Consider the following 16,243-nt stretch of genomic DNA (forward strand, 5'->3'; position numbering starts at 1 on the left):
CTTGTCTCGTCTCTCTTTCCTTCTAGTAAGTGTCAATATTCATACCTTGCCTGCCTGGTTGTTTTTCCTTCCAAGTTCTCATTAAAAACGTAAATGTTAAATCTGGGTTCATAAGAAAAGAAGAAAAAGTTACCTGTTTACTTTCACTACCTTCAGTACATTATTTACTCAATAAGAATTAACTATACTATATCGCTGGGTGGTGGTGGTGCATACCTTTAATCTCAGCTCTCGGAAGGTAGACGCAAGTGGATCTCTGTGAGTTCAAGGCCAGCCTGGTATACAGAATGAGTTCCAGGACAGCCGAAATGATACACAGAGAAACCTTGTCTTGAAAAACAAAGGAAAAAAAGAAAAGAAAAGAAAGAATGATCAATGATGGATAGATAGATAGATAGATAGATAGATAGATAGATAGATAGATACACACTATACTAAATGGGCACTATAGTCATTATAAGGCATAGTAGCCACTGATAATCCATTTAAGAATTTTATTGCAGTGTTCTGTTGATAACATATAAATATTAGATAATACCAAAGGAGCATCTGTCCTTGAGCCCTCTTCTGAGTCTGCTTATAAGTTCCTTCATATGAAAACTAAGAACCTAAACAGAAACCCCAGGTTCCCCAGTACCAACAGTACTTATCACTGTAAGGACTGGAGGTAATATATGGAAATACTTGACACCTGTGAGGGACTCAATAAATGGTGCTGAAATCACATTTTTTCCTTCTGAGATGCCTGACAGAGCTTGGAGAAAATTAAGTCACCTTCAGAAATTAGAAAGAAAAGCAGAGAAGTGTGAAATCATAGACTCGCCCTCACTGCAATATTTGATGTAAAGTTCCCTTGCTGCAGCTGAGAGTTTACATCCTGATGCATGGGCTGTGTGCTGCCATGAGGATGTTGGAAACTGAACCTGGGTCTTCTGTGAGGGCTAACAAGTGCTCCATGATAGACCAGGGTTCAGGTCCAGGCCTCCGTTTAAGGCCATGACTATGTTAACTGACAGGAGCCAGGCACAAAAAGACAAGTGCGACACAATCCCACTTGTAGGCAGAATATGAATAAGTTAGCTCCTGGGATGGTTTGAATGAGATTGGCCCCCACAGACTCATATGCTTGGTCCCCAGTCAGTGGAACTGTTTGGGAAGGATTAGGAGGTGTTAGAGGCGGTGTGCATCGGAGGGTGGGCTTTGAGGTTTCAAAAGCTCCTGCCAGGCCCAATCCCCACCACCACCACCACCACCACCACCACCACCACGTGCTTGCTATCTTTCTCTCCCTCCCTCCTTCCCTCCCTCCCTCCTCCTTCCCTCCACTCCTCCTCTCTCTCTTCTCCTGCCTGTGGATCAGAATGTAAAGCTTTCAGATATTGTTCCAGGGCCATGCCTGCCTGCCTGCTTTCTGCCATGATGATCGTAGACTAATTTTCTAGAACTCTAAGCAATCTCCAACGAATGATTTCTTTGCTATGTTCACAGCAATTAAAAAAAAAAAGGAACTAAGAAAGTCTCGTAGAGTCTGAGAGGAGAACAGTGGTTTCCAGAGGCTGAGAAGATGGGGGTGGGGGGCAGCGAAGGGATGAGTTTGATCAAAAAAGGTAAGACAGCGAAGTGAGGAAGATTCACTGTCCTGTAGCACTGAAGTAACTATAGATAAAATTAATACACTGGATATTCTCCAAAGCTGTAAAAGGGAATTTGGCAAGTTTTCCCCGTAGAGAAATGGTAAATGTTTTGGGAGAGAGAGATGGTTATCTCAATTTAAACATTACATGTATTGAGGGTCTGAAGAGATGGCTCAGTGTTTAAGAGCACTTGTTACTCTTACAGACGACCCGGGTCCAGTTTCTAATATTCACACAACAGCTCACAATTGTCCATAATTCCAGTTCCAGGAAGTCCACCTCCCTTTTGGCCTTCACAGATACCAGAAAGGCACATGATGCACATGCAGACATGTAGGCAAAGTAGTCATAGACATAAAGGAAAAAAAACTAAAGTGTTACATATATCAAAATGTCATTTGGAATTTTAAAATATGTAGCATTTGTATGAACTAACTAAAAAAATAAATGTTAAGGCAAGCCTAGTGGCTCACACTTTAATCCTAGCACTCAGAAGGAAGAGGCAGGTGGTTCTCTGTGAGTCTGAGGCCAGCCTGATGTACATAGTGAGTTTCAGGACAACCCAGGCTATGTATAAAGACCCTGTCTGAAAAATAAATAAACAAACACATTTTTTTAAATCTCCAAAATTCAGACATCTGGATCCATTCCTTTATTCCTAGCATTCAGGAAGCAGAGGCAGGCAGGTCTCTACGAGTTTGGAGCCAGTGTAGTCTACACAGTGAGTTCCAGAATAGCCAGGTCTGCATTGTGAGACACTATCCGCCATCTCACACACACACACACACACACACACACACACACACACACACACACACACAATTCAGAAAAGCAGTAGCTTGTCATCCATATTCTTTCTATTCTGGGACAATAACTGGTGAGCTGTCAGTGTGGACAGTAACTTAGAGGGAGAGAGGACTGGTACATAGTACTTTTATGCACTAGCCCACATGGCTGAAATTCTGATTGTTAAGCAAAGTTGATTGCATTGGCCTTTTGATAAGGAAATGGGAGAAGAGATCAATGAAGGTCAGGGGGAAATAGATGTTTGCCTTTTGAAAAGTATTTTCCTGACATTTCCCCCATGTTTACAGAATAACTGCCAGAACCTCTTTTGGGTAGAGAATACCTTTTAAATGCCATTTTGAGTATAAGAAATTAAACTGGGAGCCATTTTTCATGGAGGACAGACTAGGAATCTACAGAGAAAAGCAAAGACATGAAGAGGAGAGGGGCACCTCCCAGCTGCTCAGCCTTCACTGTGGTGCAGCCTTCTCCTCTGGCTCGGGCATCTGGTGCTGAGATGGCTGCTGCTGCTGCTCTCAGCAACCCACTGGCTCATGCTTCTTAGCTCCAAAGCACCCCTTTCCTCACTAGAGGCCTCCGCAGCATGCTGCTTTCTACATAGAAGTAAAAGAGTGTGACAGGGAAGAACAGGAAGATGTCCTCAATAGAGACACCGGGTGCACATTTCAGAATATGTCATAAAACATGACCAGAGTAAAAGCTCACAAAAGTCACTACTTCTTTAAAAAAAAAAAAAAAATGGTGCCAAAATCTGCCAGTCAGGGAAGACATCAATTGACAGAGACTAGAAAGGCTGGACAATTTTAAGACCCCAAAGCCCTCATCTAAAAGATCACATCATTGTATACATCATCCATTTGAATTAAAAGCAGTGCTCACAAACCACACAGTTCTACCTTCATTTTATGATAGAAGAAAAAGGCTTGACCCAGAGGTCTGAGTGCCGAGAGCCTTAGCCTCAGCCAATGGCAGAAATTCATCTCCAGTGTAGGCTACTTGATTCCAATAGAGCTGGTTATTAATCAGTTGTGAATCCTCCTTTGGGCTATACTCTGTTTCATGCCCTGGCTTGGGGGAAGTGCTTTTACGAGTAAGATGTATCCCTGTCTTCTGAGGACTAGGCTCTCTGTGCAGAGCAGAAATGTGAGTGCTCAAATTCATATAATATAGATGTTGAAAATAGTTGCAGATTGGCAAGGTTTAGGAAAGGTAGAAGGCTGTTGGGCTGAGAGAATTGAAAACCTTCTCACGTGTCTGTTCTGCTAAGCACTATTGATCATGTGGGAAAGACAATGGTCTCTATTTGCTGGACCTTTTCATAAGTGAGTGGGTCTAGCTAAAGCACGTCCAAACTAAAAGACAGGAGGCCTGGATTTTCTGGGTACATGGGTCAATGGCTCTTCCCTCCCTCTCATCCAAAAGACATAGATAAGCCACACATGTTTCTCTCCCAGACCCACCTCCTCATGCTAGTGTCCACACAGGGTGTGTGAAGGAAAAGGGACGGGACAGGAGCAAAGTTTCATTAGCAGGACATTAAAGCCTTCAGCTCTTCTAGGAAAGCCATAGGAGAGCTGTAGGGAGCCTAGATGGGCCAGGATGGGCCAACAAAAGACAGAGACATACTTGTAGGACATAGAATGCCAACTCTTCCTCCTGCTCACAATGACATCCAAGTCTCAACTATTCTGTACCACAGTGTGCTCAAAAGGTCATCCTCTTATTCACGGAAATAATTTCAACATCCACTCTGTAGTCTGGGTCATATGCCTCATTAGGTACTGAATCTCTGCTTTCCCAAAATATGAAGTACACTGGCTCTGTCATGGCTTTTATAAATTTTCATTCATAGGGCCCAAATTAAAATGCTTTTCAAAGTATGACTAAAGTTGGAAGAAACTGAGATACATGATTGGTTAAATTCTAATTTTTTTCACATTAAAAAAAAACCCTCCATATGTTTTTTCCAGCTCATTGAACTGTGTTGGCAATGAACAGATCAGTATATGTAGGAATGATTGATAACATATGATTATTGAATATCATATTTTGATAATGTTCTGCAGTGTTTCAAACCAACAAAGCAGAAACACACACACACACACACACACACACACACACACACACACACACACAGGACAGGGTGGGGAGATCAAGACTGGTAGTTGTTGCCTTGATGGCTGTATTTGACATTTAACCATTGTCATTAAATTTTTACAGGTGACATATGATTGAACAACTTTGTCAACCAGTTGTGTTGCCTTCAAAGGCAAACATTCTGTCATTATAATGAATCTGGGCAGAAATGCTAGTGACCTCTAGTAAATGAACCACTGACCCATGGATAGATGAGAATCAGCCCAAGTAAATGAGGCAGAAATTTTCCCAGCATAACTTGGCATGCTAACAGAGCAGAGTCTTATTATAATTAAAAGAGATAGAATGGTCAGCAGGGAGCATTTACTAGGAATAAACATACTGCACTGCCAAACTCCTCTTCTTGTTCAATTCTTCATCCTCATGTAATACCATACATATCGGCTTTACAAGGGACACAACCATTGCACATAAAAATCACACACATAGATTCATCCAGCAGAGCCAAGCAAAAAGTCATTTAAAACATGGACATTGTCAATAGCCAATTTATTCAGAGTAAATCTCCATTTAAATCCATACTGTACAATATAGTAGCATTGAAATGAGCACTTGAAATGTGTCCAGTCTTAATTAGGTATGCTGTATAAAACATACACGAGAATTCAAAGACTGGCCTAAAAAAAGATGTAAGGTATTTCAATGATTTTTAATGGATTATATGCCTACCTAATAGTATTCTGGATGCCCTAGTTAAAGAAAATTATGAGATTTTTACTTTCTTTTTAATGTCCTTTTTTAAAATTAATTTATTCTTATTACATCTCAATGTTTATCCCATCCCTTGTATCCTCCCATTCCTCCCTCCCTCCCATTTTCCCCTTACTCCCCTCCCCTATGACCGTGACTGAGGGGGACTTCCTCCCCCTTTATATGCTCATAAGGTATCAAGTCTCTTCTTGGTAGCCTGCTATCCTTCCTCTGAGTGCCACCAGGTCTCCCCATCCAGGGGACGTTTTCAAATATGAGGCACCAGAGTATGTGCGAAAGTCATACCCCACTGTCCACTCAACTGTGGAGAATGTCCTGTCCATTGGATAGATCTGGGTAGGGGCTTTTTAATGTTCTAATGTGGCTAACTGGGCTCACATTATAACCTGTTTGTCCAATGATGATCTAAACAAAAAGTCAAGGCTGTGGCTCAGTGGTATAGTGCTTGGCTTAACCCAGTTACCACCACCACACCCAATATACACAAACAAAATGCAGACAGAAATCCAGTAGAATTGAAATATAAATCTATAGCAACTGATAACAAGACAACAAATCACAAAGTGATTGATACTTATCAAAGTATCTTTTCCATTCCTCCTTCACAGGAGTGTTTCTTTGAATCCCAGCACCTACTTGGTAATTTTCCAAAGAAATGATGCGGAAGAGGGGTGCTCTGTGAATGACTGTGTTCAAATTTTCATTTGACTTGTAGAAACACAGGAAAGAACCCCTCTCTACAGTCTCTGGAGGCCACTGGCATTTCCCGAAGGAAACGTCTATTAAGAAGATGGGGGTGAGCCACTTAACTGTTTTATATTAACAAGACACCCACTTAACTATCACGAGAACTTATCAGAAGTCTCTCTTCTCTTAAGCAAGTTGATGGAACACCATTGTTTGGGTAAAGATGGCATGTTAAGTGAGATTATGCAGTCCACACACTACAACTGTGATAGGAGTGTGAACTTCAGCGGTGCAGAGTGTTTCAAAAGCATGCTAATAGTGGGTTTCCACACTGTATTTAAATGAGCAGTGTTGTCTTTGAGAATTCCATTGGGTTTATTTACAGCACGGTTTTCCTAACATTCCTTCATGTTATATTGAAAGTTGTTTTCTCTTTGTTTTGCTTAAGCAGAAACAAATTACGTTATTTGTATATTTCTCTGGGAGTCAACAAAATAAATGGAGTTTTGACATGTGTATTTCCACGTGTTATTTTATGGTGTACTTAATATGTACATTCTATAGTCTACCAAGGTCTCTCATCACAGAACAAACAAAAAACGTAAGCTTTTCTTCACCAGGCTGGGGAGATATGTGCAGAGCAGCAAGAAGACCAAGGTAGTTTGTGGGGCAGGCCATGGGATTGCTGGACCCCTGTTTAGCTCTGCTAGTCCTCACAGCATGCAAGCAAATGAGTGAGCACTTCCCAGGTAAGAGCAGCAGAGGAGCCACAGCCACAGAAGTCATGCTTGGAATCACAAGGACACACGTAGCTGTGAGTAGAGAAAGTAAACCAGACAACTCCTTTGAAGCGCCTAGTGTGCTAAGTGCTAGGAAAACATCTAGTTCCTAAAACACATCCTGTGGCAGAAGTCACATTCACCTCCTGTTCCCTGTAACAAACACAAGGCCCTGTCGCTCCTGCTTTTGTCTGAATTCCTTTGTTAGAAGCTTTACTCGGGCTTTAGCTGCTAGTGACTCACAGCTAAACCGCTGCACTCATCTGTTTTCCTTTTTTTTTTTTTTTTTTTTTTTTTAAATACGTTGCAAACCACACAGTATTCTTGCTTTGTTCTGCCTCCTGCCCCCACCTCCGGGGAAGCTGAGCAGCTCTCCCAGCACGGTTATAGGTTATCTTAGTGAACTAAAGCCATGCAGGAAAAGGATTAAGTCCTCTTCATCAAATCTAGTTGACGAGACTTTCTTGAAAAGCTGAAGACTGAGTCTTAGGAATCTTTCTGGAGCCCTATGAAAATTCATGTCACTTTGTGACCCATGTGGGTTGCAGGTTGGTGCCAAATGACTGCCTAGACGATACAAGGAATGCTGCAGAAATATAAATGGGCCAGAGCTGAAATTTAATTAGATACTGCATATGTTAATAATAAATTCAATTAATTTCACCTTCTACCTATACTAGAGGAGAAAAGAAGCTCAGGCAAAAATAATAATTCATCTTAAATGCCTCAGTTGGGAGTCTCTTTTCCTAAAGAGTGATTTATGCAGTAATTTACTGACTGTGTCTTCGTAAGATTGCTCCAAACCAGCCCTTTGAAATAATAATAACTTCTGTGTATGTGTAGTGAGAGATACAACAAATGACTGCTTATTAATTTTCATTTAATGAGTTTCCCATTCTCATGGTAATTTTTTAAACCTTCTCATCTCAAGATAAAAATATTACAAATACTGTGTATAACACTTCCATTTTGCAAAAATATCATGACAGAAAAATCCCTCCCATTCCCTAACATTTAAAAATGTATGTAGCCAAATAAGTCAAGATTGGCTAAATATGAGAGCAGAAGTTGTTAAATCAACAGCAAAGGTTCTATCAGTGTGGGGCAGGACAAGAAACAGCATCATGTGCAGATGGAAAAGCAAGTAAACTTTTGTCCTTTCTTAAAGGACAAAAGACACAAAGATTATTCCTTACAGTGTTCCTATTTCTTCAAGTAGTCTTTTTATTTAACAAAGATGTCATCATGTCTTACAAATAATCTTAAGGGGTATACTTTCATTTTCAAAAATTCAGAGAGAGAGAGAGAGAGAGAGAGAGAGAGAGAGAGAGAGAGAGAGAGAGAGAGAAATTGTTGAGACATTGCGTGCATAGAGGTCAGAGGGCAACTTGGCAAATTTGGTTTTCTGTTCCCATCATGCAGGTGCTGAAGATCAGACTCAGTCATCAGTCTGGGTATCACATACTTTACTGCTGAGTCATCTTATCAGCCCTTCTAAAAGATTACGCTTTCAAAAAGCTTGACTTCATGACAACTAATTATATGCGATCACAGTAAACATCTTGCTAGAAATAATACGAATTGATAAGAATAAAGACGAAACAAGAGAGAAGAAGTTGCCCAGAGCCCTGGGTGTTTCTAATGGTTCACAGTGGCTTGAAGAGGCCTGCGATAGAAGGCGACATCCTCTTCGTGTCTTTGCAATAGTTGGAAGAGTGTTCAGATAGCAGTAAATAATTCAGATGCTACTGTTACTTACACGAGAACCGGAAAGGCCTTGCTCCTAATCCACACTGCCTTACGCCTTCTCCGTGGAAAAGCCCATACTGCATCTCACCCATGAACTGGTCCAGCTCCTTCCCGGAGGCATTGACGAGTAGCGCTCCGGTTTTGCAGAGGATAGTGGCTTTGATCCACAGTGGCGTCCCCACTGCTGTCACAACTCCAAGAGCACAGAGGAAGCTCAACACACCGGCCATGCAAAAGAGGATTTTCTTCTGCGGGCTTGGCATGACGAGAAAAGGCTTCGGTGAAGATGCAGTTCAAAACCAAGACCTTCGGGAGCGTCAAGAAGGAACTGCCCCTTCGGCTGCATTTATTACAGGATTTGAAGGGACTGGCTGTCTTTCCTCACACTGGCTCCACTAGGCAGAATGCCAGTTCGTGAAGAGTCCCTCCTCACCCACAGTGGGCTCTTCTCCTCTTCTGCTGCTTTGCTTTTAAAAAGAAATTCTTGGATTAAGAAATTGTAAAAGAAAACTCTTTTCAAATTGCCTTCAGGATCCCCTCTCTTACTAAGAAAGGTCACTTACTAAGAAAGGTCTAGGGTAACAGATGAAGTCCTCTGTGTAACTTGAGAGAAAGCCCACCTCCCCCTCCACCCGCACCTCTGCCTGCTGTCTGATTGGGTGAGCTGAAACCTTCAGAAGCATGCTTGGCTCCTATGGTAAGTTTGCAGCAACTTGAGATATCTGTGTATTGATGAGATTTTTATTTCTGGGTTTTGTTTGCTTTTAGCAGTGGGAGAATGGCCTCTTTGGCACAGGTAATAGTAATTAATTGATCTTGAAAATGTTTCATTTTAATTAGATGAAACTTGGCACTGCATTGTGTCTGGCATAGACATGACGGTCTCAGAGCTACACGGGCCTTGTCCTCCTCACCCCCAGTTCTCTCAGACCCACATTTTCTATGGGATCTACTTAGAGAGAGTTTGATTCAAACTCTTCTTGACACACAGAAATGTGGAGAAACAGTTACAAATATGTACATATATAAGTGCTTTCATTTAAAGCATTTTGGCTTTATCAGTATGACAGTAGAGAACACAGCTGTGGGTGCAAGGAGCAGCACCATCTATAAAGATAAGAGCATTGACTTAGAAGAAGCACTGTGGTCGGACGGACCTGCCACTGAAGAGCAGGTCTCCCAGGGAGAACAAGCATATAGCAAAGTGTATTTCGTTTAGGAGTTAAGACCTGAAAACTCAAGTGTGGAATTCAGTAACTGCCTCTTAACTCTGGGTGCCCAGTGAGGATCCTCATGAGAAAAGCATAAATAGTGGGGCCCTCTCTGTCTCTGTCTTTTTCTGTCTACCTCTCTGTCTGTCTGTCTGTCTGTCTCTGTCTCTGTCTGTCTCTTTTCTCTCTGTCTCTCTCTCTCTGTTTCTCTGTGTGTGTGTCTGTGTCTCTCTGTTTCTCTCTCTCTCTCTCTCTCTCTCTCTCTCTCTCTGTGTGTGTGTGTGTGTATCTGTGTGTGCATGCTTGCACACGTGCACAAGAGAGATTGTTTACTGAGTAGCTGTGTATCTCATGCTATGCTGGCTCTGACTTCTAGCCCAAGCCTGGCTCTCATCCTTTGCTAAGCATTTCACCGTATTATTTAACTCTTACAAGCATTATAGCAAGTGCGATGCTGCCACTGCTAATCATATCCCATTGGATAGATGGGAAAATTGAGGCGGGAGAGACCAAGCAGCTTACTGAACTCATTAACAGAGTTCTGTGTTCTATGTTCTATTCTAAGCAAAGTGCTGACCTTGAAAAGAGGGCAGTTTAGTCTATCGTGTATACAGCTTAGGTCTCTAGAGAGCACATACATCTGCAAGGAGACCTGACTGCTTGCCCCAGACTACATTCTTGTGCCAATTTCTGTTCTCTTGGCCCACTTATAAGATTATAGCTTTAAGGAAACTCATAACTGATCATTTCACTGCGAGTCACGGATGAGTCTCAAGTCTCTGCACTATGCATAGTTTGAAGGGAACTTTGCAGCTCCAGTCTTGAGGTAGAAGTGAATTGTTCCCTCTTCCCAGCACAGCTATGCTCTCTCAGAAGGAGCTAGCCCCTCACTGTTGAGGAAAGACAACTAAATTTAGACTGTTAAAGTGGTCCAACACTCATTAAGAGTGGAGATAACAATATACAGCAAAGCCACCAAAGAATTGTCATATCAAACTTGCACAGGTACTCATAGTAAGGTTTAAATGATAAGCAAGTCCTTTCATTGTATGTAGTTTGACATATAATAAAAGCTTCCGAGAGAGAGAGAGAGAGAGAGAGAGAGAGAGAGAGAGAGAGAGAGAGAGAGAGAGAAGAGAGAGAGAGAGAGGGAAGTTAGCATAGGACAGAGGTTTAACTTGTCAAACACCTGCCAAAGATGTCTAAAGTCTACAACATGGATGACTTTGACCAAGGATGCAGAAAGCAATTTGATTGTTTAACCTTTTAGGTTTGCCTCAGTCTACAGTAAAGAGGTGCCTGAGTGAAGAGACATGGGAAAATAAATATAGCAGAGTGAGTTAATTCCTCATCCCCACATCATGTCCTTCCTACTACATGTTAAAATGTCCTCTCTAATTAAATGATGGCAGTAAAGTGTTTGTCTTTACTTAACAAATTTAGACACTTATCTAAAGTCACACCCTTTGTTCTAATCAAGGGATGCTGTTTGTCTGCTCATTGGAATCACTTGCAGACATTTAAATGTTTTTAATTTATTATAATTTATTCAGATTATATCCTGATTGTTATCCCCTCATTTGTACCTTCTCATTCCCACCCTCCCTGCCTCTTCCAGCCTAGTCCCCTCCCCTAGACCTCTGACAGAAGGGGACATCCTCCTCCCCCACCATATGACCACATCCTATCCTGTCTTATCCAGATAGCCTGCTTCCCCTTCCTCTGTGTGCTGCCACCTGGGCTTCCTACCAAGTGATCAAATTGGGGGTGCCAGAGTTCTTGCCAGAGGCAGTCCCCCATCTCTGCTCTCCCCACAACCATGGAGGATGAGCGTCCATTGGCTACATCTGAATAAGGGGTCTAGCTTTACTGCACGCATTGATCTTGGTTGACGTCTGCACCTCCTCCAAGGCTCAGACATGTTTGATTTTAGCATGGCCTTAGCACTGAGTCACCCAATGAGTGCAACATGCAGCCAAGGGTGAATGCCACTCCATTCATGGGCCACATAACTCCTCTCTGATTATTAACCAGGCACGCGTATAGCCAGAAGACTGTCCTTATCCAGGTTGCTAGGGAGGAATATTCTTGTGATAAATTAATAAACAGGCACTGAGGTCTACAGCGTAAGCTTTCCCACATTCCTTCAGCACCATGTGCGGGGCTTCTCTAACTGTCCCCATGAGGAGGCTGAGGTGGGGCTCTCTAGTTACTATCTGCACATCAGTGGCGATGGATGGATCGTGGTCACAGAAGGGAGCCCCCCTTGGGACCCACACCCACCTCACCCCTTTCCCTGCACAGCTTCTTTCAAACTTTAATGTCAACCACCCACAGACTGCATAGTAGTGTGTGATCCGCCCTCTGAGGATGATATAATGGAACCTGGCAGTCATTATGCTGACAGCCTTCTTTGAAATTTCATCTTAAATGGCTTGAATGACAGTGATGACACCGTTTTCCTTACAGTCTCTCTGAGAATTTGAGTCATTAATGTCAGCAAGTTTTCAACAGGAATCCTACTGAAACCTTCACTTCTTTTCACTTTAACATTTGGTGACATTAAGAAAATGGGACCAGGCCTAGCCCTCTCCCCTGTGACCCCTTCAGGTGCTGGATAATGATATAATTTTACAGAGTGACTAGAGAGCTAGAGAGAGAGGAACACAACTGTAGGCCATTTCTGCTTCCAATACAAGCAGCCATGCCTCTTCTCTTGTTAATTCAGCTGGATTGTTGTTTTATTATTATCATGAGAGAAGAGAAGAGAGAAGAAAAAAGGGAAGAAAAGAAAACAGTGAAATTTTCACCGTGGTTGCTCTCCACTCCTCAACCCCACCCAGAATATAAGACACGGGGGAACCGGGGTTGCAGCAGAAAAATTTTGGGTTCCTCACTAAATGGAGAATTTTCTCTGACATTCATTTTGTAGATTTATGAATAAGGTGACCTGGTCTACAGTGATGACACTCACATAATTTCTAAGCAGAAAATCTATGTTCTCAGCAGAATACGCACATGAAATAGTGACAAAACACGAGCTGCTGGGCTGCAGGGTGGCAGTAAGGAACCTCTCCCAGCCTCATGCATTTCACTCCCTGGAGTCCCCTACTCCAGCTCTGGGGGCACACTACGGATGTTTAGTCCTCTCTGAGGCTATAATGTGTGCTGTTAATTATTTACCTTGTTTCTTTCCTGTCCTAAAGGGTTATCTATAAAAGAATAAATACCACACTACCTAGGTACCCTGCATGATGACATTCCAATTACTAATTTGTTGATTAATACAAAGCACTGCATTTGATCTGGCTTTTCATGGGTAGTATTGATTTCTACTTTCTTCCATATGGCTCACAGTGGTCCAGGACCTCTCTAAGAGCAGCTTGCTCTACTAGTACAAGAGGCCTTTGTAGATCTGTCCTATTTTTCTTATGTTTAAGCAAATTCTGGCAAGTTTGATTGACAATCTTTGACTAATTCAAGTTGCTAGTGATCTTCAAGTTGCATTGTAATTCTCTAATGACTGTAAGGGGGGAAAAACACTTCATAGGAAGAACTGATTGATTTATTAGAGGGAAAATTACCACATGTGCTAGACCTTGATTGCAGCTAATATTTGTAGAGCTAATTGCCTGAATGAGAGGATTAAAAGGATTGAGGGAAGGGAAGAAGAAGAAAGTGAAGTTCTCCTGGAATACTGATGAATCCACAGCAGATTCAGGCTGGATGGGAAAACTCAGAGTAGGGGATTTTCAGGGCTGCTGGTGCGGAGAATTTAGAGAAAGGCGAACCAGACATAACATGCCTGCCGCGGAAGAGCAGCAGGGATGGGGACAGAAGGTGCCGCACTGCGATCTGCCAAATAAGATCCCATGGCACCATTGTACATGTCTCAGTTTCTTGTTCATATGTCATAGCAAGGCTATGTTGGCATTTAAAACCATAACTCAAGATTTGGAGATGTAGCTCAGCCTGAGTGCACCTGTGTAGAGAGTGCAAGGCCCTGCAAACAAACAGAACAGTGACATCAAATGAAACTCCCTAAGCCAGCAGGTCTGGGGGAAATGTCAGAGTGAGTTATTGCATCAAGGTAGAAACAACTACTCAATCTAAAGAACCAATGTGGTTTGAAATGCTTCTGTCAATAATATAATAAACCAGCTTTTTAGCACAAGGAACTAGATAATAATCTTCTGTCTTAGTGTTACTATTGCTGTGAAAAGGCACCATGACCAAGGTATCGCTTATAAGAGAACTCATTTAATTGGGGCTGGTTTTCAGTTTCAGAGGTTTAGTCCGTTATCATCATGGTGGTGAGCCTGAGAGCATCAAGGAAGACATGGTGCTGGAGAGATAGCTGAGAGTTCTAGATCCAGATCTTCTGGCAGAAGAAAGAGAAAGCCATTTGGCCTACCTTCGGACTTTGAGACTTCAAAGCCCACCCTCAGTGACACACTTCCTCCAACAAGGCCACACCTCCTGATTCTTCTCAAGTAGTGCCACTCCCTCATGAGTGAGCACGCAAACATACGAGCCTATGGGTGTCACCCTTATTCGCTCCACCATACTTCTTTTATGATAAAGCCTGGGGAAAGAGAAGCCAAAACTCTCTCCTAGTTTAGTTCTGTCATTGCTAACTATTAAATACTGATAATTCCCTAAATGATACCAAATGTACCAAATTAATACTAAAACTATAGTAGCAATATTAACACAGTGTTGATGCTGTGGGCCCTGCCCTGGGTCAGCTTTATCCTAAGTGCATACGGTCTGTCAGTTCTTCTTGGGTTTACCTGGGCAATTACTGGATTGCTGTCACCTTCTCTCAGAAGACGTTTCAGAGAATATGCTAGTTTGGTCTTCAGTAAGGTCACAAGCATTCTGGAAATATCCTTGTGGTGAAAAACAATGCAGTCAGGTGGGTTTACATCTTGTCAAACCTCCAGAAACTAGGACAGTTGACTTGTGGATCATGACTGCAGAGACCCTTCGACTAACTCACAAATCTAAGTTTATCAGTGACATGGATAACAGACAATAGCTCATCCAAAAATATAAATGCATTTTAAAAACTTATAATAGGGTCATATGGATAGAAACAACTAATAATAACAATAATAATGTAAGACCAAATGAGGAGTTGAGATCGTCTTAATAGTTCATGAAGACAAACTAAAGCAACACGGTTCATTCAGACTTTTAAGATGTAATCACTTGCAGAAATCTGGGCTGGCTGGATGTCACGTGAGAAGACAGTTAGACAACAAGCTCCACAGGACCCAACAGTGCAGAATGACTTTGCAGGTGCTACTACGGAGTAACAGCCACCTTTGGGAGTGTCAGCATAGCCCTTAGCTCTGTCTTTGAAAAATGCCTTCAATGGTCACAAATAGAAACTCTGTGGCAGCCACATAGGAATAATGCAGTCTACCTTCCTTAGCCCATTTGATTAGGAACAGCCGTCTAAGCCAAACATACTGCATCTCTTGAAACACTGGAAGCAATACTCAAAGATCAGAGTCAAAGCATCAGAAACCTATCTGCAGAGGGACAGGAAGACATAGTCTTCCCCATGACAAAGCTTTGGATTGTCCTAGACTTCCCCCAATCAATTGGTTATTTTTCCTAGTAATTGTCACCATTTTCCTTTTTGGCAGTCCAGTCCAAGGTAGCTCTCTGTTTTCAAAGGTGGTTGTGATCTTCTAGAAGTTTTGGTGGCTTGCTTGCTTTCCTCTTTTTTCATCAGTATATTCTGATTATACTTTTCTTTTCCCCCAACTCCTCCCAGATCCTACCCACTCACCCAACTCCACCCTTACCCTTTAAAAACAGAAAACCAACAATCCGAATAAACAAAAACAAACAAACAAAAACACCTCACACAGAAAACCCCACAAAAACACAAGGTGGAAAGCACGCTTGATTGCTTTCTAAGGAATGTGTCTGGATCTTGGTCCAGGGTACCAGGTGGACCTAACTGTAGTGCTCAGCCTGGGAAGACTGTGCTACAGCTGCTTGGTGCCCTGTGTACCGGAGGTAGCACTCCTCATCAGTGGCCTCTGTGTCCACTATTGCTCCTCGTGGAGGGGGAGATTGCAAGCATGCTGAGCTTGCTTGTTCAGTTCCTCCTTTCTCAGGAATCTGTGCTACTCTTTCGTGTTCTCACTACCCCCACGGGTGTTCACAATCCTACCCTTCAAACTGGGCAGAGTAAGAATCCTTGCCTGCTGAAGTTCCCAGGACTGATTTCATGAGCAGCTACAAAGCCTGGGGAAGATTTAATCATATCCTGGAACACAGACAGGTAGCTTTCCCATGATATAGAAGCAGGCAACACTTTGGCCCTATTAGCAAGTTATGACAAGGACTAGGACATTCCTATTTAGATACAATGAATGACCTGGGACTTGACTGCCTCTCTGGGCCATAGCTTCAATTCCTCTTCTGACCTCTGGGCTCCTTCTCCTCCATCTCTGGTGCCTTCACCAAATCTGCAAACAGCATTGCC

At 42.4% G+C, this 16,243-nt stretch overlaps 1 protein-coding gene across 2 annotated transcripts in view; it reads right to left on the bottom strand.

The window, feature by feature from the left end:
- The window catches only part of Clrn1 (clarin 1), a 36,622-nt gene extending 27,835 nt beyond the window's left edge, over nucleotides 1–8,787 (bottom strand). For both annotated transcript variants that reach the window (XM_051156829.1, XM_051156828.1), the window contains exon 1: nucleotides 8,535–8,787. In XM_051156829.1, the coding sequence (XP_051012786.1) occupies nucleotides 8,535–8,787 (253 nt within the window). The remainder of the gene's footprint in view (nucleotides 1–8,534) is intronic.
- Nucleotides 8,788–16,243: the final 7,456 nt, after the last annotated feature.

Source organism: Acomys russatus, chromosome 15 (assembly GCF_903995435.1).
Source record: "Acomys russatus chromosome 15, mAcoRus1.1, whole genome shotgun sequence".
Classification (NCBI taxonomy): Eukaryota; Metazoa; Chordata; class Mammalia; order Rodentia; family Muridae; genus Acomys; species Acomys russatus.